This window comes from Pimephales promelas, chromosome 16 (genome assembly GCF_988280905.1).
Source record: "Pimephales promelas chromosome 16, fPimPro1.hap1.1, whole genome shotgun sequence".
Taxonomy (NCBI): Eukaryota; Metazoa; Chordata; class Actinopteri; order Cypriniformes; family Leuciscidae; genus Pimephales; species Pimephales promelas.
The window spans coordinates 19,563,651-19,586,487 of NC_142784.1; the positions used below are offsets into that span (position 1 = coordinate 19,563,651).

Here is a 22,837-nt window from a genome sequence, read left to right on the forward strand (position 1 = left end):
AACAGCATGTGGTCAATGCAGTCAGCCACCGCTGGGGTCCAGTCAGATCAATGTCCACACACACACCCTCATCTGCACATACTGGAGGAACATCAATAATCTGGATTCACGTGCAGTGCGTCATAAATATGAACCACAACTAATGAGTTTTCTAGAAACGTCCAAACCTAGGTAAGAAAACCGAATCAACCCTTATCCTCGCTCACCCTGCAATCTTTCACTAAAAGAGCCTGTTGATCATTACCTGGTTCTTTCATTTGTCAGTTTGTTTAGAGCTGTTGTCTCCATCTCCTTCAATCTCTTGGCAGTTTAGTGTTTGAGAGCCATTGCGCCTTCTAATTGGTTCACTTTCTGGGGTTGCCTTGGTAACCCTCTTTGGAAATGTTCTTTGGAGTTCTGCCATAAGGTTTGGTTGGATGAACATATGTATAGCATAAAGCCGATAATGATTTCACATAAGGATTCACATTTTATCAACCTGTTCTTTTCCCTGCAATAATATGACCAGATTTTGTAGGATTTAAAAATGAGCATATGGCACTGCTATGTTTGACAGCCAGCTAGAGGTGTGACTTCCCTCTGAACTGAAAAGAAATCCATCAGCTTGTAGTTTAATTCAAGTGTATATGCCAACAAACCGAATGTAAGATGGGCTGTAGACAAGTTAACAAAAAAAGAAAGTGTTTGCTTAATCAATAAAATAGGCTATATATTGTGTGCTATCTATTATACCATAATACCGTATATTTAAACGTACAGTATGTAATTTTTGGCCACCAGGGGTCGCTAATCACTTACAATAACGAAGGCGTATTTTGATGAAAGCATAAAGCGGAATTATGAATCTTGTCGTCAAGCTGATGGATCGTTTATGGATGAGTCAATACAGTGATGTTTTTAACATGACTGTGGTATGAAGCAGGGAACGCGATTGCTGATGAGAGACGTACCAGCGCCACACGCAACGCGAGTCCCGCGGATATAAAGGAATAAGGACATTTCATTCTACCGAAATACACACAAGTGCTGGATTAATAAATTACTCACAGGTCAGTTTATTAGACGAATTAAACTAGAGGTAACGCAGAGCTGTTTCACTTCCTCTATCAGTTAACGTTACACTATTAAACGGCATTTGAGTGTGTTGAATTTTGTTAACGTTAGTTAGGTTGTTTGTTGGCTGTATGAGACTAACAGTAAGCTAGATCAACATTAGAATAACATACAGATTATAACATTTTATCATATTGAACTAAATAAGATTGATTCGTTTTACGTACATTTAATCACCTGTCTAATAAAGCAAATGGAAAACTCGCGTCTCTGTCAAGTCGAAGTTAGTCGCGGATGTGGAGCTCTCGGTATCTCGAAAGATGTTGATCTTAGTTCTAGTACTCTTTATGTCTCAAAGTCCATCCATGGTCCAAAATGTTAGGACAAAACAACAGTGTGAGCATCTTGTTAAGCATAACCCAGTTGTCCACGTCTGTCACCATGGTTACTATGGCAGTATTAGCAGAAACCGAGGGTAACGCGGATATGACGCCGTTGACTGGCGACTCCTCACTCTTGCTGACACGTCCCGCCGTTTCCTCGGTTAAAATCGCAATTTTCTCACAATTTACAAATAGTTGGAAACATTGGGTTTATTGTAAGTAATCAACTAAACAAACTTTATAACATAGGCCTAGTGGTTTTTGGGTATTTTATTGCAAAAATCCTACATATTGTACCTTTAATACACTATAAAATTTACATTACAATATACAAAATATTTATAAAAGAAAGCATATCTTTTTATTTTAGCTTTTAAAATTATATTTAATATAATATTTATTTAATATATTATTAATTAAAAAGTAAATATTAATTTTAAAATAAAAATGCATTATTTTGATGCATATTATAAATAAATAAATAAATAATAAATATGTTACTTTAATTATATATTATCAATTAAAATGTATAAATTATAATAGTAAATGAATACAATTCAATTAATGTGCCTATTGTAATGGATTTATTTTGATTAACTGAATTTCTTGTATGAAAGGTGCTATAAAAATAGTTTATTATTATTATTATTATTATATTAAAATAGGATAAATTAATGGTGATAAAGGTGCATAAAAATGTATCTTAATACATTTAGTAAAAATCCCAAGGTCACTTTATTGTGAAATTGTTGTGACACTGGTCTCCGATGCTTTAAAACAATATTTAGTTTCATAATCATTCATTCTTTTTGGATGTCCCCGATCTGCTCATAAAAGCAATCTGATCAGAAACTGATAATATAAATCACCAAGGAAAGGAGAGCTGAACTCCACTCTCTGTAAATGTTGAATTAATGCTAAAACAACCCTGTAATGCTTACAACTGTGCTGCTGGTCTGACCGGTGCAGCAAGGACTTGTGAACTTTAATATTATATAAGCGCGCACACACACACAAACATCCAAGAAAAACAGGCCTGCAGCATACAATCCTACCCTAAAATAATTTGCTTGTTTATGTAAAGCAACATCGGGCCAGATTACCCGGGTGTCACCTCTAATGTTGATCACAATTCTGATCAGACATTGCAGGCGGAATTTAAGTCCTCTGTCCACACCCATCTGCGGTGATAGTGAAAACGCGAAACTCAATACCGTAATTACTGTGATTCCCCTGGCGTGACACAGCTGTCCACTCCTGTGCTGTTTCTGCTGACAAACATCCATTAGCTGCTGATGTCTCCGAGGCCTTAATACAAAAGCCTTGTTCAATAATTTTGAGAACATTTTTTTTTAAACTAACAGCTCAATAAAATCTTGAACTACAGAGTCAACATAAGTGATCTGCTAATGGGGCCAACAAGGGACATCCATCCAGCAGTCTGTCAGACTCCTAATGTTTCACTTAAGTGATAGTATATGTGAGTTGAGCAATAATCATCCAGAGAAGATACAAAGATGAACACCATGAACTGATCCATATTAATGCACATTGTAAATGAGTAAACTACGTAATACGTATACTTCACTCGGAAGGGTTACATCTATTGCTTCCTTTCTCATTGAAACAAGCTGGCTAAAAACAACAAATGACAACAAAACAACGCATTCAAATATCTTGTTCAGGGATAGCCATATGAAACATACCCCTCTGTGTAAATTATTGATTGAAAATCATGTTTAATGGCAAACTTTACAGACTTTCAACTGTTTGCAACAAATCAAACAAAAGTAATTGAAATAGCTCAACAAGTACTTCTGCAAATTCAACGGAAATTGCAACTTTTAATGACTTTGGAAGTCTCAAAATTATTCAACCCCTGAATATATAGAGTTTAATTAGCTTTATAATGGCAGTGAATGGTCTTTTCAGTTTTGAAGTCCATCAACGTGCATCCATCCATGATAAAGGTGGGTTCTGGGGCTTTGGGGGTTAACCTTTTAATGTAACCATGGTAATGAGCCATCCTTAATGTGTTTGGCTAATGCAACATAGACTGTACAGGAGGCTACCATGTTGCTTCAATTGGATGTCAAGTGAAGTGTTGACTGTTTTTCACCACAGCAAGGCAATATGAATGTTGTAACTTACTGTACTTAGAAAACAAGAGCATTTTAGCGAGATGATGTTACTTACGCCACCTGTTAAGTTTCGGTTCTACTTTCGGTTCAGAGTAAGTGAAATCGACAACCCCAGCACTAGACATCTCTCTCTAGTAGCCAGTCTAACTATGGACACTGCTGAAGAACTGATTCTGTGTACTCACTGGTGAGTGTTTTACAATGTATTGCAAACATAACGCATAAGAGATTTAAGATCTAGTTATGTTCATTGCCGATGCAAACAGACATATTCGTCGAGTTTTAGACGATATCATCATGACAAATTTATCTCTGTCAACAGCAGCATTAAAAACGAAAACAAACACACACACAAAAAATGTTCTACTTTAGTACACAACAATAATGACCTTTTCTTTATATGGTGTTGATAACTGTGGCCTAATTTAACAAAGTGAAACTATTTCTATGAAGGCCAGGTCTGGCTGACAGGGCAGTTTACGTTCTATAAAATTGTGAATTTTAATTAAAACTAACATGTCGACGTATTTCATTTGCTTTGGTATAATTTGCTGAATCATTCATATTAATTGAACAGATTATAGTAAATAATTGTAACACTATTAAGCTTAAGGCTATTGTGACCTAAACAATTTAGCCTGTTAGCTATTAACTTGATATAATTATAGCTTAGTTCACCCACAAATTCTGGCATAATAGCATTGTTACTCACCCTAACATAATAGCATTGTTACTATAATAGCATGCTACTCACCCTCACTCTCACGTCCTTCTAAAATCGTAGGACTTTCTTTCTTCCGTGGATCACAACATGTTGATTTTGGAAAGGTAACTTTATCCAACGTGACTGGAGGTTCTATGAAAAAAATAACATAAACGTATGCTAACGTTACTTATCATAGATTCAGAAGTATGACTCATGCGCATTCAAATGTCATGAAGCTATAGTTAGCTTTATGTGAGAAACTAGCCGATTTAAGTAACAACTCTAAACCTCTAGTGAACTGCGACTGGTTCATTGAGTCAGTGTTGAACTGATTATTCTGATTCGCGAACAAATCATTCAGATCCGTTCTGTTTGTATTTAAATAACAAGAAGGGGATACAAAGTGATACAAAAACACTTTAATTTATAAAGCATTAAAACAATTAAATCAAAATTCTGCATTTTATATAAAAAAATCAATCATACACCCTTTCCCGTTCAGACATATGATTCAGACCTTTTTTTTTTTTAGTTTGATCAACCGATTCATTCATCTGACTCAAAAGAATGATTCATTCATTCACGAAATATATGGTGGTCTTATGGGGAACTATGATTAAACAGTATTTCTTGGATACATTTTTGTCAATAATAATATACTCAAACACTATGTGATTTAAGATGCAGTAGACGAGTAGAGAAAAGCTACAGGAAAGGAGAGCTGTCCAAACAAATGGGCTTTATGCCCAGCTGCACTACTTCCTGAACTTCAGCCAGCTTCTTGTTTCCTGTCTGCCATTATTGGCCAAATTGATTAATTCAGGTGTGTCTGATTATTGTTGCCATGACAACTGAGGTCAGGCACACCTGGATTAATCAATTTGGCCAATAACTGCAGACAGGAAACAAGGAGCTGGCTGAAGTTCAGGAAGTAGTGCAGCTGGGCATAAAGCCCATTAAGATGTGCAAACTCTGCCTAAAAGTTATGCTTAGAAAGGTGAAAATCTTATGTGAAATGTTCTGCCTTGTCAGCTAATTTAATTTCCACATGATCTGTGAGAAATGTGAGGATATTTACTTTAAGAAAACCATTCCAATATGGTTGAATGTTTAATTCTTTTGTTGTTGTTTTTTTGTTTGTTTGTTTTTTTGGTGCATTCTAGGGTTAAGAAAACATGTACAATCCCAATGTTTACATCTTCCAGTCCCTGTAAAGAGTCTCTATTAATGTTTTTTATGCAGCAATAAAGAGGTGGCAAAGGCAAACTATGACCTCCATGAACCACACTGTAAGAGGTTTCTGTGTAAATGCCCTGACTGCAATGACACTATCCCTCGAGATCAGCTGGAGGAGCATAAAACCGAACAGCACGCACAGGTCATAACCGCAACACTCAACACGGCTTAACATTCTGATCCATGCTCCTTTTTACAAGCTCTTAGCCCTGTTTGTCACACTCACAAAACAAGATTTTTGTTGCATTTTCCTACTGACGTTTCCCACTCGTGTTGCTTTTTAGCCATCATTGCAATCTCCAACCTCTAAAATACTGTTGTGGTCTCATTTTCATCATGTCTCACAGGTAAAATGTAAGATGTGCAATAAAAAGATGGAGCGAAGGCATTTGTTGGACCACGAGGTGAATATTTCATCTTACACCTATTTAAGCTGATGAGCTCCGGGTGTTCGTTGTTGTTTTTTTCACTTATTCCTTTGTTGTTTCTGTCTTTTAGAAAGACGAGTGCTCCGAAAGGCCTCAGATCTGTGAGTTTTGTCAGCTCGAGCTTCCTCTGAGCAACCTGAAAGAGCACAAAGTGTCCTGTGGGAGTCGGACCGAGCTCTGCTCCGACTGTGGCCGGTATGTCAAACTGGTGGACCAGCTTGATCACGCTCAGATCTGCTCAACTACCACTCCAACAACATCAGAGGACCTTGTCCCTGACGATGATGCATCTGACACTGCCGGTTTGTTCATCAAGACACAATCAGTTTTAAACATTGTTATAGGTATAGAATCGCCAAGTTCTGGGTATTATCATTGTAAAATACTGATTTAGCATATCTGTTATCTCCAGAGCCGACCATGTTGCAGTGTCAGAATTGTCTGACATACATTTCCTCAGACAAACTGAAGGATCACCAGGTAAAATATGGAAATAAATAAGATATTACATAAATATATATTTCATATTTATGCAAGATATTTCATGTATTTATGTACAGTGATTATGAAAACCTCTTTTGAACGCAGCAAATCTTTTATTATTCCCTTTGACTAGCTGAGTTGCAACCAGATTTCACAGAATGCAGACGATTCGGATGATGACTCGGATGAAAATTTCGAAGCTGGAAATGCCAGTGCTCCAGGCGCTACGGCTGCAGCTTTCTCCTTCTCATCATTGCAAAAGACAAAGAGAGACAAAAATCTTGACATGGACCTGAATAAGATAAGCAGCTGTCCGCTCTGTCATCTGGCTCTTCCTGTAAAGACACTCGAGTGGCACGAGGTACTAGTCTGTGTGTGGTACTGGTACATAATGATATTTTAAACTTGTGCGGACTTAACAGCAGTCAACAATCTGAACATTCATTTTTTTTGTTGATTTAATTAATACTTTGGATTAGAAGATTTATTATACCAAAATGAATACACTACCGTTGATAAGTTTGTATCATTTTGCTCACTAAGGCTGCATTTATTTGATGAAACTACAGTAAAAAAGTAATGTTGTGAAATATTATTACAATTTAAAAGAACTGTTTTCTATTTTATTAAATTTCAAAATGTTTAATTTTGGCAAATCTGAATTTTCAGCATCATTACTCCAGTATTCAGTGTCACATGATACATTTTAGATACATCTTTTTTTTTTTAGAAAAGGGACCCCAAACTTTTCAATAATACTGTAAATGATGTACATTTGAGCCTCTACTGTTATTCTACACTAATATGATATACAATATTTACTGATGATTAATTGTATTTATAGATATTTATATTGTTTTTTTTTTTGTTTTTTAAAGAAAAAATGTGAATTATACAAACATCTAAACCTGGCATGATGGCTGGTGAAAGCAAAGCTAAATGTGTAAGTATACAAATAATACATTATGTATCACCAGTATAACTTTGCAATGCAACTGATGCCATTCATGAATTGTAATAAATGTATGATTTATCTTACAGGGTTGCTGAAAACTGCAAACTCATCCATCATCACAAATAATAATAAAGAAAATTTAGTTGTGGAAATACATACTGAAGTACTTTGAAGATACAGAGACTAAAAAAAAGTTTACAATGCTCATGTTGTCTGATTTTAATTTGATAATAATGTCACTTTAAAAAGTAATGCAAAAAGCTTTGCGTTGAGTGCAGGTACTTTATGTTTATACTTTATTTTCTGACTACTGCCTTTTAACCCTGTTTATGATTATTATTTGTTTAAAACTTCCTGCATGTTATATCTAGACTAACCTTGTGTAGTAAAAAATAAAAGATAACATAAGGCAACCAAACTATTTGTATGAAGTGCATGAAAAGATTTTGTGTGCGATGTATTCTGACTAAGTTAGTTCTCTCTATGCTACCATCCACATACCTTTGTATGAAATGCCTTGAGGATCCAGCTCTACCAGATGAAGTTTATGAAAATCAGGAGAAATCTATGGGAAAGACAACAAACCACAAGATGGCGGTTTCAGTCAGGAGGGCCTTTTCTTAATATTCCTATCATATCTTTTAATGATTATTACTTAATTGATGTATTTAACTAATGTTAAAATATATAAAAATGTCTTTTAACGGTCTATTTGTCCGTTTGTAAATTGCTTTCTCCCCCCCACTTGTTCTCCTGCACTTGGCAACAAAAGTGCAACAGTGACATCTAGTGTAATTTTTTTGTATTCCTTTGTGAGAAACCAGTGTTGTTGAACAATATTAACTTCAACTGTTTTTCCCCCTTCATCTGTTAACAAAACAGATTATACAAAGTAGATTATAAATAACTTTAAGATTTATAAAGCATCCACTGTTGAATTTGACTGGTTAAATTAAAAAAATGTTAATGCACAAAGCAATGAACCCTTTTCACAGACCGAGGACACTTTCACACAGTTATCAACATCGAGTCTATTCGTATTCAAATGTTTCATATTCAGACATCCCATTGGTAATCTGGATCCCATAATCAGATTCCGAAAAGTAATATTACGCATTCTTATATGAATATATAATATTCAATATTCCGATGTTATATAAGAATATGCATAATCAGACTTTATTGATTACATATTATTCACAGAAGGGCAGTAAATCAATCACAATTTATTGATTGTCCCTTTCATGTTTTAAAGTTTTCTTTCTAAAAAAAAAATCATTCAGAAAGTCCTCTAGTTTTATGAAATTGCATGTATTGCTGTCTTTGGAAGGAATTTTTATTATAATTTGACATTTTTATGATTTAATTATTAGCTTTTCATTAAACTCACAAACCCCCTGCAGTTCAGTTATGAATGAGGTAGGACAAAGGTAATCAAAAAGTAATACGATTACATTAAATGTGCAATTAGATTATGTTGCTAACTACAATTTCTGTCGTGTAATTTGGCATAAGTAACAGACTACAATCAGAGTGCCCCTGCACTGACAGTAAAACATTACTCTATTAAAGGGTTAGTTCACCCAAAAATGAAAATTCTGTCAGTAATTACTCACCCTCATGTTGTTCCAACCCCATAAGACTTTCGCTCATCTTAACAAATACAAATTAAGATATAACGGAACACAAATTAAGATATTTTTGATGAAATCTGAGAGCGGTCTCACTCCTCCATAGGCTGCTATAGGTAATTGAAATCTGCCAGCCCAGAAAAGTCAGTAGACACATGATTAAAACGGTCCAAGTGACTACAGTGGCAAGCATCGAGAATACCTTGTGTATAGAACAAATAAAATTACATATGGCAGCCAAAACCAATTTTCCCACTTTTCCCGATTACCTGTTGCACTTAATCGTAAGGAGAAAAACACAATACTGATTTTTAAACTATTATTTCAAATTATACATTTTATTTTTATCTTTGACATTGGGTTTTAAAGTAGGAGACATCTTTTGACAGTGTGCTGACTTTTCATTTCTGGGAGATCAAACACAGGTCCATAGGAGCTACATCTAAGATAATGTGCCTTCAATCACTATTCAAAATCACATCCGGAAAAAAAAAAAAAAAAAAAAAAAAAACACACACTAACGAGTCTTTGGAAATTCAAGTGAAGAGAAACTACTAATAACAGATAATGCACATTGGCTAAAAGATTAAAACATTTACAGCAGAACTGTCAAAAACTGATTTAAAAGAATTTCAGAATAACAAAACCAAATAAAGAAGACCGTAAAATCAGATTACATAAATTAAAACCACCCAACTTCATGGCCACTTTGCAATATGTTAAAATGCACCACAAATAGAATTATCTTAAATACATTTTGCCTATTATATTACCTGTATAACAGCACATAATTGGTCCAAACAGTCTATGAGACCCAGTCGTCTACTGAAAATATCATTCAGTATATATGAGGAGCTCTACAAAGAACCCATTTCAGCTCCCGATGCTTCTCATTTTGGTTATTATGTTATAAACAGGGAAAACTTTTTAGTCCTGTAACTCAATATATAAGATATTTAAAGATTGCCATATACTCTAGTGTCACAATATCCTCAGCTTATTGTATTTTCTGTGCTATTAGCATTCATTGCTTATGTAACTTGCTCCCAGTTGTAGCAGTCGGTAGCATAGCGTTGCGGTGTTCAGAAGCTATGGATGTCCGTTGAACTTGTCCTGCAGGAGTGTCAAGGCGTTGGAGGAGAAGTCACGTAGGACGTGGAGCGTTTCACGCTGCAGTTGTAAGGTGTCGCGTGAATACTGCTGCTGGGTGTGGACTAATTTCTGCACCGACTCCGCGAGCGACTCCAGCGAGCGAGACAGCGACCCGATCAGCAGTGTAGTGCCCTGCTGTTCCTGCAGGCTGAGCGAGGCACTCTGGGATAAACGTTCCTGCAGACTGCGGGGTTCCATGGAAGCAGGTTGGGGAGGGATCCGAACAGGAGCTGGACGTGATGATGAGGCGGCCCCAGAAGGTGCAATAAATGCTGAGGTCCTGGTGGCGGAAGGCCCGTTATATGTGTTGTGATTCGCTTTTTCTCGAACTTGGTTCTTCTCAGCAATGGGATGGCTGAGGAATCCAGGGATAACAACAGGACTCTGATTTGGTTGGTTTCCTGTTTCAATAAACTGCATGTTTCCACCTGGAAGGAACAGAAATATGTTCATGCTAATATAAGTATTAAAATAGAAACAGTTTTTTATTTGGATCTGCAAAACATCATGTAAAAAAAGTTTATTTATTTTTAACAATAATATTCATTTTTCCCTTATATATGAAAAACATGACCGAGACCTGACATTATTTATCAACAATAAACAGGGACATTATTATTTTTTACAATCATATTTTTCCCCAAAAAAACATTTCAATTGCCTTTCTTTTTTTCTTCAAATATAATATATATATAAATAAACATTCATCATGTTTTTTTAGGGAATTGCACTACATGGTGAATAAAAGCGTTTCAATTAAAAACCTGCTCATTGTAGAAGAGATGCATTTCACTTAATGTACGAACTGGATTTTTTTATGCATTTTTAAAATGTATGGCAAGTAGCTCTGCATTATTATCACTTACCTTCCTTTTCTGACATGTCAGTGTGGAGGTCTAAAAGAGGCACTGCTGAATCTATCAATACAAAAACAAAATTACCAACTTATTATTTAAACATTTAGTAACGAATAACCTTAAAAATTACTCACTAAGGAAGGAACTCACCGCTAAACATCATGTGTGTGGGAAGCACCATTTCTCCTTTGCTTGGGATACCAGTGTGGAAAGGAGGTGGCATTGGTAAACTAAACGAATGAGGCCTGCCATTTTCCATGTGTGAGGAGCTATGTGGTATCTCAGCGAGACCTGGAATGTCTTCGTCTTCGTCATCCATTTGGTCATCGATTGCCAAATTGCTCACATTTTTGTGAGGGTTAGACAACTGAAGGATCTGGTGCACCATGGTTTCTATGGGTGACAGCTCTTGTGCGATTTGGGTAGTCGTGGCTCCCGATGCCCTCATGGCAGCCACCCTCCGTTTGGTGTCGCATTTGAGGTCTGCCCATTTCTTGATGACTTCAATAACTTCTCTGTGACACTCACTGACCTCATTGATACGTGCGGTCAGATCCGCCCAAGTGCGGTTTTTCAGTTCCTTCGAAATGCCCCTGTTGAACTTTCCTGTTGAAGACATGAGTTTATTTAACTAGAATCCTTCATGTATGCAAAGCATCTTTGAGACTTTCAAATCACTGAAAATCAGATCCTATTGCACGATGTGATGTAAAAATAAAAAGGTATGTCTTACCAACTAGAATATGCCGTTTTTTCTGCACCTCGCTGAGGAGAAGTTCGACCTCCTGGAACGTGAAGCGTGACTTCCTTTTCTTAAAGCGCATCAAAGCACCTCCTGGCCCTCTGTAAGGGTATGGCAGAAATTCCGACATCCTTCCTCTTTCGAAAACTGTTACCAATCACAAACTAAATCGATCAGATTTAGCATCTATCAGAAGGTTTCCATGAATTATATGGCTGAAATAATAAATACATTATTATTATTATTATTCATCCAAAAGCAGCATCATTTAACTCATTCATCCTCTAATTCATTTTAACTAACAGAACAGAAATAACAGAAATATGTTCATGCTAATATAAGCATTAAAATAGAAACAGTTTTTTATTTGGATATGCAAAACATCAAGTATCAAAAAAGATTGTACAGGATGATGCTGTTCACAATACACCATTTGCACAAAAAAGTGGTGGTGTGACCAATTTATTTATTTTTTAACAATAATATTAATTTTCCCCTTGAATATGGAAAACATATGAGTCGACCAAAGACCTGACATTATTTATCTACAATAAAAAATAGTTATTTTTTACATTCATTTCTGAATGCAATACATTTTTTATCATTCAACTCATTCATCCTCGAATTCATTTTAACTAACCTGTTCTTATTCCATTGCACTATATATATATATATATATATATATATATATATATATATATATATATATATATATATATATATATATATAAAGAATATTGTGTAATATCATTACCATTTAAAATAATGATTTTCTATTTAAATATACTCAAAATTATCTTTTTTTTTTCAGTGATGCAAAGCTGAATTTTCAGCATCAGTACTCCAGTCTTCAGTGTCACATGATCCTTCAGAAAAAATTTGAATATGCTGATTTGGTACTAAAAAGAACAGCATTTATTCAAAATAGAAACTATTTTTAAAAATATAATTTATCATTTTAACACATCCTTGCTGAGTAAAAGTATTAATTTCTTTCAAAAAAAGAAAGGACAAAAGAATGACGACCCCAAACTTTTGAAAGGTTGTTGTTACAAAAGATTTCCATTTTAAATGAATGCCATTTATTTGGTCTTTTTATTCATCAATGAATCCTGAAAAAAGTCTCATAGGTTATAAAGGAAATTTAACCGGCATAACTGTTTCCAACATTGATAATAAATCAGTATAGAATTATTTCACTGAAGACTGGAGTAATGGCTGAGTAATCAGCTTTGCATCACCAAAATAAACACACACACACACACACATATAAATGTGTGTGCGTCTGACAAATACTCTGCTTAATAATGTGATGACTGCTGCTTGTGTTCTGCTCTTTAAACGGACAGAACAGCCACAGACAGAGATTATTTGGGAAAAGCACAGATCCACATTTTTCTAGGATCCTTTTACTTTAAATTAACTATTACGACTAATTGCGGCGTGATCTCACACCGCCTTGCCGGTGTACCCATATGCTTCCTGCTTCTTTGTTGTTGTCCTGCCTAATCGTCAGAGAGCAATAGGAGGAACAGAGAGAATCGAGCGAACGCCATCACGGGCACACGGCGTGGATCTCGAGCGTTCAAATCAGCCATATCTGAATTATCTCGCGTACAGTATTCGCTCACACACGTAAAGATAGATTCAAGCATTAGAAACGAGCATTCGTCCAGGAAACGCGAACGGATTTGTATTTTGTTTGTCGCTAGCCTGCCGAGTAGGAAAATGGACTACGCACGCATTTCGTAGACGTATTTACGAACGAATTTAGCGTCAAATCTAAACTGCGTACACTGGAACGGCGATAAACGTTCTTGCTATTGATATTAGTGATAGATTGTGTGGTAATTACCTACAGTGTGGTCGAATGTGTCCTAGGATTTGTCGGTGTAGTCTTGCCCGATAAACTTCGTAGGCAGTGATCCCCTGCGTCGCGCAGACTCAGCTCTACGTGTTTTTCCCCCTCCACAACGATAGTTCGCCAACATTCTATAGTAATCCTGCCCTGTGCCTGTCTGTGTGGAAACATTCCCTACTACACACGAACACCCTGTGGCCCAGTCTAAGCATATGAATGTGCACCTCACAATTAAATAAACGTACATTTAAGTTGCATTTTATATACACATTGTTGAAAATATCGCGTAAAATATTTGTGGATTTTGTACGCTTTCCCCCAAATCTGATAGGATTTTTTTAGTAAATATACGGCGCTCCAACATTTATTAAAAAACCGAAATATATAAAAATTGTGATTTCCTTGTCTGATATTAATAAAATATATAAAGACATAGGTTTGACATAATTTAAAGGCATATAATTTGACAAATGCAAATCATAAGGGGCTATTCTTCCTAGTAAGAAATACTGGGATTCATTTAGGCCTTACATCTGAGGGGATTAATTTAGGCCTTACATTGAAGAGATTAAATTAGAAATATTAAATTGAGTTGCAATCCTATTGTCTTTCTTCTGTGGTCCTCAGGTCTTAATCAATGTACTCATTGAGTATTATATGCATATCTAAGCAGAAGTTTGGAAGGCAACCAAATGAAAATGAATATTTGTTTGTTTTTTGAAAAGAAAAAAAAAATACCATTAATGGTTCAGTGATGATGTGGCCATGCAACACGCCACCATCTTGAGGTTCTTTCACAGACATGGGGAGTGGCATTGTAATTGCCTGCAGCAACCGGTGGGTGGGAGTATTGAGAGTTCCTCAAATATGCCTGCATGAGTCAGGAAAAAACTTAAAGGGATAGTTCACTTCAAAATGAAAATTCTGTCATCATATTCTCACCCTCAAGTTGTTTCAACCCTGTATGAATTTCTTTTTTCTGCGGAACACAAGGGAAGATATTTTAAAGACTGTCAGCAACCTTACAGGACCCACTGACTTCCATAGTATTTTTTTTCTACAACTTGAGGGTGAGTAGGCCTATAATGATCACAGAATTGAATTATCACTATCGTTGAGATTTGTCTAACGGCTTAAATTAATTTTGTCCCCCAAATTGTGTCCTTTTCTTCCGTGGATCATAGAAGGAGATTAGATGGGATAATGTTAGAGACCAAGTAACCATTTTATAAAAGGATGGAATCTCAGTGAATGGTGAGTGAGTCTGCAGACTAGTCCCAGGAGAAAAGAAAAATCAAAGGTTGGAAACAAAACTAATTGGAAATAGTGTACATTTTGTTATATTTTTAGTGTTATTTTTAATTTAATAAAAATGCAAATTAAAAAAAAAGATTTAAAAAAATTAAGGCTATGGGTTTTTGAGGAACCTATAAGCAAGTGGCCCATATTTAGGAGAAAAAAAATGTTTGTCAATCAGAAAAAGCACCCTACAAATTTGGATTTATTTAAAAAAGAATGTTACTCAAAGTAAACAAAGACGTGTATACAACCTGAAGTCTGAATAGTGAGCTGAAGTGTTTTGGAGGCTTAAAAACCAAGTTAGCAGTCTAAAACATTTTTATATACAATACATGTTTAAATCACAAGACTATAAAACATTCATTAAAAATAGAGGTATATGTCGGACCATAATATATGAATAATTTACTATCATATCAGTAGGGAGTCATCCAAATTCCATAAATAGTCATTTAAAAGATGGATAGCCTATTAGTTTGTGTCATTTTGCACATTTTCTACAGAAGACTGTAAACATGTTTAACAAAGGAAAATCCCATTTTTTATCTTGATATTAGCTTTGTGGTCCTCTGATTGGCCTCATTGATGCGGGATTCATTGACCATGGCCTGCAAAAAACAGAATCAAAGAATGGTTAACATAAATAGGTTCAGCTGCTCTTTGTATAACAGCCAGCGTCTTTGAACCCTTTCCAAACACTGACCTTGCTCTGTATGCGTTCAATCTGGACATTCTGAGTGTCGATTTCATTGCCCATGTCAAGTGCCATGTTTCTGAGGTTGCCAAGGATACTGCCGACCTGGGCCAAGTTCTCCTCCATTTCATCCTCCCTTACATCGTTTGTCACTCTGTCAAGATCGCACACAAATAGTTAGACACACTGTCAACTGACTGTTGGTTACTATACTATGCCTATAGACGCAAACACTTTCACAGATGCAAGCTCCAGGCCATCATCGGCCGTTAAACGTTCGTGTACCCAAAGAGAACAGCTTTATCTCGGCCAGTCATTCAAGATCGCATTCAAATCTGCCTCCATTTTGTATGCAACGCCCAACCTCCAGTGATCCAATCAATTCCCAAAGGATGAAATCAAGCCCTGCCCTACATTTTTTTTTCTAATTTCAGAAGTCGTTTCATTCGGATATACGTCACGACAAGGAAAATAGGACAATCTCAACTTCTGTTTCACGCGGACTTTAATCACGTCACTGGCCTCGCACCTCGCGGCCTCGTTGCTGCAGCTACGTCAAGCAGCTACGTGCTTTTTTCATCTACTATTTGTTTATGTATGCACAAAATTCCAAGTAAAAACTTGTCAGTTTTAAGTATATCCATCATTTATAAATGTATCCACCAAACCGTTTATTTAAATTGAGAAAGAAATGGTAATGTCAAAAGTCCTGGCACCTTCTAATATATCCACCGCTCATAGTCATCTTCTCTCGCTCATCCACCACTCGAGAGGAGGGCTGGCTAGACACCACCCCATCTTGATTATTACCCCACACCTTCTTATACGCCCCACTTTCTTCAAAGTCCTTTAATCTGAGAGAAACCATGAGAAAGACACAAAGTTACCTGAATTAGTCATTTCTGTTGTCAATAACCTATACCTTGAGAAATGATCTGTGAAATTTAGGCTGAATTCTTTTAGTAGGATTCAAAGCTGTCTCTGACGACACATGGTGCGTTCAGATGCTATGGTAAATACCAAAAGCCGACGTGGAAAATGCACATGGACACCCCCTCATGTGATATTTTCCACTGGGTAACTCGTAGAATATTTTGATGCACGACGAGTTGCCGAGATGAGATAATCTTTGACCTTTTCAAAATGGCAGAAAGCAACGCAAGAGTCATGAATGGTAAAAATGTGTCCTATTCATGATTTAGAAAATATACAGCATATTATTTACCGTTTGAGTTTTGATGAATAATTTTCTTGCTGTTGCAGATGACTTAAGCAATCTATAGTTTTAGCTAAATAACAGGTCTGGATCTCCATCTTTTACCACATTACAACAACAAAAACACCTGAACGCAACACACTGGTAAATACCAGTTCACAAGTGTAAAATATCATATTTTCCATAGCACATGAACGCACCAACAGTTACTTGGTGTTGCATCTGTTTTGAATGAACCGCACAAAAATCTCCGTATAGTATATGTTCTTTATAGTTTAAGTCATGAGTTCAATGGAAAAGACCAGTGAGGGGAAATTTTGTATTGTTATTGTTCCTTTCACAACGTTACTTATTAGGGCAATATACTAAATATATATAGACACACACACACAAAGGTGTATGTATCCAACTAATTTACTGTGATTTCTTGAGATATCACCAGAAGCAACCACTGGCACAAAATGGCAGAAATGAGGTATGCAAAGTTTTCATGCAAGCATACTAGAAGCCGAGCCCCTCCAAACATCACATACTTATCACAGGAGCACAGACCGCAGCATTTGCCCAGATCTGTAAGGTTTTTCTCAGCTTCCCTCATGTCCTGGTTGATCTGGTCCAGCCCTTCCTCAATCCGTTCCAGTTGCTCTGGATGACGGAAGGTAGGATCACAGAGTATGGGAGTTTCAGTGGTTAAAGTATGGAGACGAGATAAAAAAAAAAAACACACAACAACAGATGTCTCAGCAAGAAGCGCCACACACCCACAAGGAACTAAACAACTACGGCGGCTCTAGCTCAAAACGACAACCAGAACAGATGTATGGACTTAAACATGACTGAAAGACATTAGGATACTTAAAAAACAGGTAACGCTTCCTTTTAAAGTACCGTAGTTACAGTACACTTACCTAGAAAGTATTGACTAATATAAGGTAGTACATGGAGGTTTAGGGGTAGGTTCAGGGTTAGTACTAGTTATTACCCAGTAATTGTAGTTACTAAAATAAGTACATAGTATTTACATGGGTAACTGGACTGTAAAAAGGAAGCGTTACCAAAAAACACTGTTTGTTGTGTGAGCACGGGTGGCACATCACATCACATCTGCTCACAAAACAGCCAAAAAGAGACAACTATGAAGCAATGTCAAAGCAGGATAGGTTAACCAATGGGACAAAGGCATGGGCAGAGAGGTGACATTATTGACTGCCAAAGTCCAGCCATGGCTCTGATGTCTGGGAGGAGACCTACTTTGTACATGGCCAGATGCACAGACCACAACACCAGGCCATGTCAGTGAGATTTTTCTCAGCCTCCTTCATGTCCTTGTTGATCTGATCCAAGCCCCCTTCTATGCGGTCCAGTTGTTCTGCCCATGCGGGGGAGATAGGGGAGGGCATGGGTGGCAGCAGGAAGGGCAATTCAAAGGGGTAGAAATATGCGACATGCACACACAGACACATGTAGGGTACGTAGTTTTATGTCCACATATATGTCGCAAAGGACGAGTAAATAACAAAAGATGAAGAACACATTGTCTATACACCCACATCTTGCACATATTATCATTAGCATACAGATAATAACTACCTGTCATAGAGATGCAATGGGATTAATGAACAACTAATTATGCATTTGCTAGTAATTAGTTCATTGTTTAGCTGCTGTACATTTGATCTCTATTTCATTACGACGTGTATGAAGATAACTCATTATACCTCCCTGCTCGTCCAGCATTACAAGCGTCCTGATCCCTGCATCTTTACTCTGTTGAAGAATTACACAAATAATTCAGTACGAGTGCACATTGACATTGATGATTCATCAATATTCTCTCAAAATAAATTAGCTTTATACACACTATATATACAGTACGATATATATATATATATATATATATATATATATATTAGGGCTGTCAAACGATTAATCGCGATTAATCGCATCCAAAATAAAAGTTTTTGTTTGCATATTATATGTGGGTGCACATGCTTGTATATATTTAAGAAATATTTTCATGTATATACTGTATATAGATTTATATATAGTTTATATTATATATAAATATACATATTTTATATATTAATAATATTTTTTTCTTAAATATAGATGCATGTGTGTGTATTTATATATATACAAAATAATTATACACAGTGCACACACATATATTATGTAAACACAAACTTTTATTTTGGATGCGATTAATCGCGATTAATCGTTTGACAGCCCTAATATATATATATATATACATATATATATATATACTCTAAAAATCATTCAACAAAGGCCCCATGTATACTGTATATTTTGCATTAGTGATTTATGAAAGAAAGAGATTTTAAGATCTACTAAACTTTAAAAACATGAATATTAAAAAACAACAACTTGATAGATAGATAGATAGATAGATAGATAGATAGATAGATAGATAGATAGATAGATAGATAGATAGATAGATAGATAGATAGATAGATAGATAGATAGATTATTGCTGATGATATATTTTTTTTAATAGTTGATTAATAATAATCACTCACCCCCTCCAACAGAAGCTTCAAGTTTCTGGTGATCTCAAGGGACTGTCGGAGGTAAAGATTCAAAATGCAATGTTGACTAAAAAGAACATATTGAAAACTCAGTTCAGCCAGTTTATTAAGTTGTGTTATTCTATGGAGTACTCAATTCTGATTAGACTGAATAGTCTGTATAGTGAAAATGACTTGAGGAATTTTTAATATCACTGTAATATTGTTGCAGTGTTCGACTTGTTGCTAGGCCAGTTGTTTTTTATATTGTATTAGACTTTTTTATTAGTGGCAAGACAATAATATAGGTGTGTAATAAGCACTCTGAATCTGAGTCCAAACCCTGTTGGGTTCATTTTGCCATAAAGACCGGCGAACTGTACATTATCCATTATATAGCACCCAGTGGAAAATCTGGTGATGAATAATGGCTTCATTTATGTTTTCCTCATACGTCACAATGGGATTCATAATCATTGCGCAGGTGCATATAAAACATGTTTAGCATCATCATCCTGGTTGCTATATACCATGGGAATTATTGAGACCTGTAGTAACCCTAACAAGGCAACACGGAAAATGTTTGATGTCATCACTCTAGAACTGTTGATAAGCAGTTGTGCAGCCACACCAAAACAGGATAGCAAAAACACACACCATCAGCTGAAGATCCACACAAATCAATGCAAATCAATGTAGAAGTTTGCTACTTTAATCATTGTTGTGGGAATTACCTCATCTGTCACCTGATTGGCCCTCCTCTGCATCTCCTCCACTTCAGATGTCATGGTGGAGTCGGCAGCCAGCTGAGTGCAGCAGCGGGGGGGAGGACAGGCCGAGGGATGTGGTTATTCTTAGAGCAAAGGCTTTATAAACTCAGCATGCCTCAGATTGACAGCAATAATTGGTCTGGTACAACAGAGAAGAAACAGCACAGCATAAAATCAGACCCCCTCGTGCAACACCAAAACCATCATTTATTAATTGCTAGGTGCATCTCGCATCCCGAGCATTAGGATGGAAAATTATATATCTCGACCAACCTTGCTTACAACTGGAGCTCACACTGTTTAGAGGGTGTGTTTAAATTGTCACCAAGTCTTTCACACCTTTCACTGTGACTTAAGAAAATCTGCAGTATAGGCATTTGAAACAATGCAACAATGCTTATTTGAAGCATGTTACTTCTACAATGTCTCTATATATACGTGCAGTAATTTGACATATGAACATGAACCAGAGATGGAAATACATGAAAAAAAGGTCAAGATGTTCCACATCACATAAATACAGATCTTAAAATGTTCAATGACAGCATTCATGTTCACATATTTCCTCAGAGGAAACTCATATTCTACCTCTGTTAGTTTTAATTACGTAAACTTAATTATAGTCTCATGATATTAATTGGGGAAAATCATTCATAAAATACCTGTACATCAACCAACACAAGTAATTCTGAATTATACAATATGAACATGCAGATGTGTAGATTAAGAAACCTTTGATCATTTGTGGAGTAATAGATCATAGCATGTGCATCTATGAAATAGGAAAAGAAGCCTTATGATAAAACCACTGAAATGGTTAATGCACACAAACAAATGAAGATTTTCAGATTAGATTCAAGTTAGATGCATTAGCCTCAACAGAGTGGAATTTATTGCAACTTTAAATTTATTAGAATATTTGTATTATTGCAACATTATTTATTTAATTCTACTGACTTTATTTACATGTTTTTCCTTATTAATCATAATTTGTCTGCAAACAATTCACTGAATACCAAGAAGGCAGACCAAACTAATATTGACTTAGCAATAAACATATAAGAGCTAAATATTATAAAATAGAATTTACTGGGCTGGTTTTGCCATGGGTTTTAATCCAAATATGCATGGATTTAATGAGGGGATTTCATCTGATCATTAGCAAGAGACCTCTGTTCAATTGCAAAGGACATTAAATCAAAGCAAAAAGTAGCTTGAAATTCTTATAGCAAGAAGAGAAAAATAGTAAAAGCATATTTTGGCCGAATGAGCAGTAATAACTGCTATATGTTTTATGATGAATTTGCTTCCAGTACACGAGACAACTAAATGATGATATATTTCTATATACACAAATTCATTGTGTGGGCAAATAATATATTTAGGGAATATCTAAAGATTAATCTTGTGATGATTATGCAATTGTTTGCCTTAACGTAAATTACATTGAAAAAATAAATAAATAAAAACAATTATATCAGAATAAACTATAGGGGTGATAAAAAACTCAAAACAAATAGCATCCCAAAGCAATATTAAAGTCTAACATTAACAGATGCCTTTTTCATGATAAACTAGATTACCAAAATTATTTAAAAGTTTAAAAAAATAGTGCAACTCACCATATGACAGCAGATACACGCTTAATTTTTATTTCCCCTGAGGATGACGCAAAGATAAAGCCCGTTTTGTTCACCTATGCTCGCTCAACACCTGTTTGCTTATTGATCTGATTTCAGCATCATCTACTCAGCGCGAGCCGCAGTTGTCTTCATTCAGGTAACTCTGAGGCCACGCCCTCATCATGAAGACGATTGGCTGTTGTTCTATACCTAGCGCTGGGGCTATTTAATTGGCTATAGACCAACGCCACTTTTGCGTCATCGAAGGGTAACGCCCCCTTTTGGGGGAAAACACCTCTATACTGTCTATGGGAAAACAAACGGATTCCCATGAGAACAGAACTCGCACTAGATCTGCAAAGTTTCTTGATAGCAAAAATGGCACAAACTTAAAGAAGCTAACGTTACTGAATACGGGGTTACAGAGGTGTCCCTTTGAAATGGTCGAAAACTGGATTAATGACCCCACACAGCGGCCAAATATGGACTATTCAGACATCTAACGTTACCACTATCTCGTGGAATCACCAAGTAAGCACGTAGCCTTTTTTTTTTCATTAACACTCACAGTATGACAAACTAGACGATGAATGGATCATATTTAACTTGATTTAAGCTATTGACATAGTCTAATAAGGTAACGTTAGCTGCTAACAGCTAGTCTTTCTAATAGCTAGTCGACAACAAAACTGTCAATAGCTTAAATCAAGTTAAATATGATCCAAGTGACATATGGCCTCATCGTCTAGTAGTTTGTAATAGGCTACTGTGAGTGTGTAAATGATAAATAAATAAAAAAGGCTTCTTACTTGGTGATTCCACGAGATAGTGGTATCGTTAGATGTCTGAATAGTCCATATTTGGCCGCTGTGTGGGGTCATTAATCCAGTTTTCGACCATTTCAAAGGGACACCTCTGTAACCCCGTATTCAGTAACGTTAGCTTCTTTAAGTTTGTGCCATTTTTGCTATCAAGAAACTTTGCAGATCTAGTGCAAGTTCTGTTCTCATGGGAATCCGTTTGTTTTCCCATAGACAGTATAGAGGTGTTTTCCCCCAAAAGGGGGCGTTACCCTTCGATGAC

At 36.0% G+C, this 22,837-nt stretch overlaps 4 protein-coding genes across 11 annotated transcripts in view; 1 reads left to right on the plus strand and 3 right to left on the minus strand.

Annotated features, from left to right (window-relative positions):
* The window catches only part of rap1gap2a (RAP1 GTPase activating protein 2a), an 80,748-nt gene extending 76,398 nt beyond the window's left edge, over nt 1–4,350 (minus strand). Inside the window, exon 1 of one of the 2 annotated variants that reach the window (XM_089121160.1) lies at nt 4,332–4,350. Coding sequence is in view for 1 of the 2 variants with exons in the window: in XM_039662598.2 (XP_039518532.2) it covers nt 245–288 (44 nt within the window). In the remaining variant the exon portion in view is untranslated. Of the gene's footprint in view, nt 1–244; nt 303–4,331 lie in introns of those variants that run through there. The other variant, XM_039662598.2, reaches the window with a different exon arrangement.
* xaf1 (XIAP associated factor 1) lies at nt 3,604–8,094 on the plus strand. Its single transcript, XM_039662594.2, has 8 exons — nt 3,604–3,764; nt 5,526–5,661; nt 5,867–5,923; nt 6,018–6,249; nt 6,360–6,427; nt 6,564–6,791; nt 7,309–7,373; nt 7,472–8,094. Exons 1-7 carry the CDS (start codon nt 3,619–3,621, stop codon nt 7,345–7,347), a joined length of 906 nt encoding a protein of 301 aa, XP_039518528.2. The 5' UTR covers nt 3,604–3,618; the 3' UTR covers nt 7,348–7,373; nt 7,472–8,094.
* Nucleotides 8,095–8,730: 636 nt separating this feature from the next.
* LOC120472741 (uncharacterized) lies at nt 8,731–15,004 on the minus strand. Of its 5 annotated transcripts, none has more exons than XM_089121165.1 (5): nt 14,367–15,004; nt 11,759–11,914; nt 11,176–11,631; nt 11,035–11,085; nt 8,731–10,596 (listed from the first exon to the last, which is right to left on the minus strand). In XM_089121165.1, the coding sequence occupies exons 2-5, from the start codon at nt 11,895–11,897 to the stop codon at nt 10,106–10,108; spliced, it is 1,137 nt and encodes a 378-aa protein (XP_088977291.1). In that variant the 5' UTR covers nt 11,898–11,914; nt 14,367–15,004; the 3' UTR covers nt 8,731–10,105. The 5 variants fall into 5 exon arrangements, with proteins under 5 accessions (XP_088977291.1, XP_039518522.2, XP_088977290.1 ...); XM_039662588.2 differs by lacking the exon at nt 14,367–15,004 and adding an exon at nt 13,627–13,880; XM_089121164.1 differs by lacking the exon at nt 14,367–15,004 and adding an exon at nt 13,623–13,878.
* Nucleotides 15,005–15,111: 107 nt separating this feature from the next.
* LOC120472774 (synaptosomal-associated protein 25) lies at nt 15,112–22,820 on the minus strand. 3 transcript variants are annotated; one of them, XM_039662591.2, is made up of 8 exons: nt 21,755–22,820; nt 20,097–20,271; nt 19,375–19,416; nt 18,556–18,604; nt 17,371–17,482; nt 16,338–16,475; nt 15,631–15,775; nt 15,112–15,535 (listed from the first exon to the last, which is right to left on the minus strand). In XM_039662591.2, exons 2-8 carry the CDS (start codon nt 20,148–20,150, stop codon nt 15,470–15,472), a joined length of 606 nt encoding a protein of 201 aa, XP_039518525.1. In that variant the 5' UTR covers nt 20,151–20,271; nt 21,755–22,820; the 3' UTR covers nt 15,112–15,469. The 3 variants fall into 3 exon arrangements, with proteins under 3 accessions (XP_039518525.1, XP_088977293.1, XP_088977294.1); XM_089121167.1 differs by having other exon boundaries at nt 19,375–19,450; nt 21,755–22,816; XM_089121168.1 differs by lacking the exons at nt 17,371–17,482; nt 21,755–22,820 and adding an exon at nt 18,089–18,206 and having other exon boundaries at nt 20,097–20,199.
* Nucleotides 22,821–22,837: the final 17 nt, after the last annotated feature.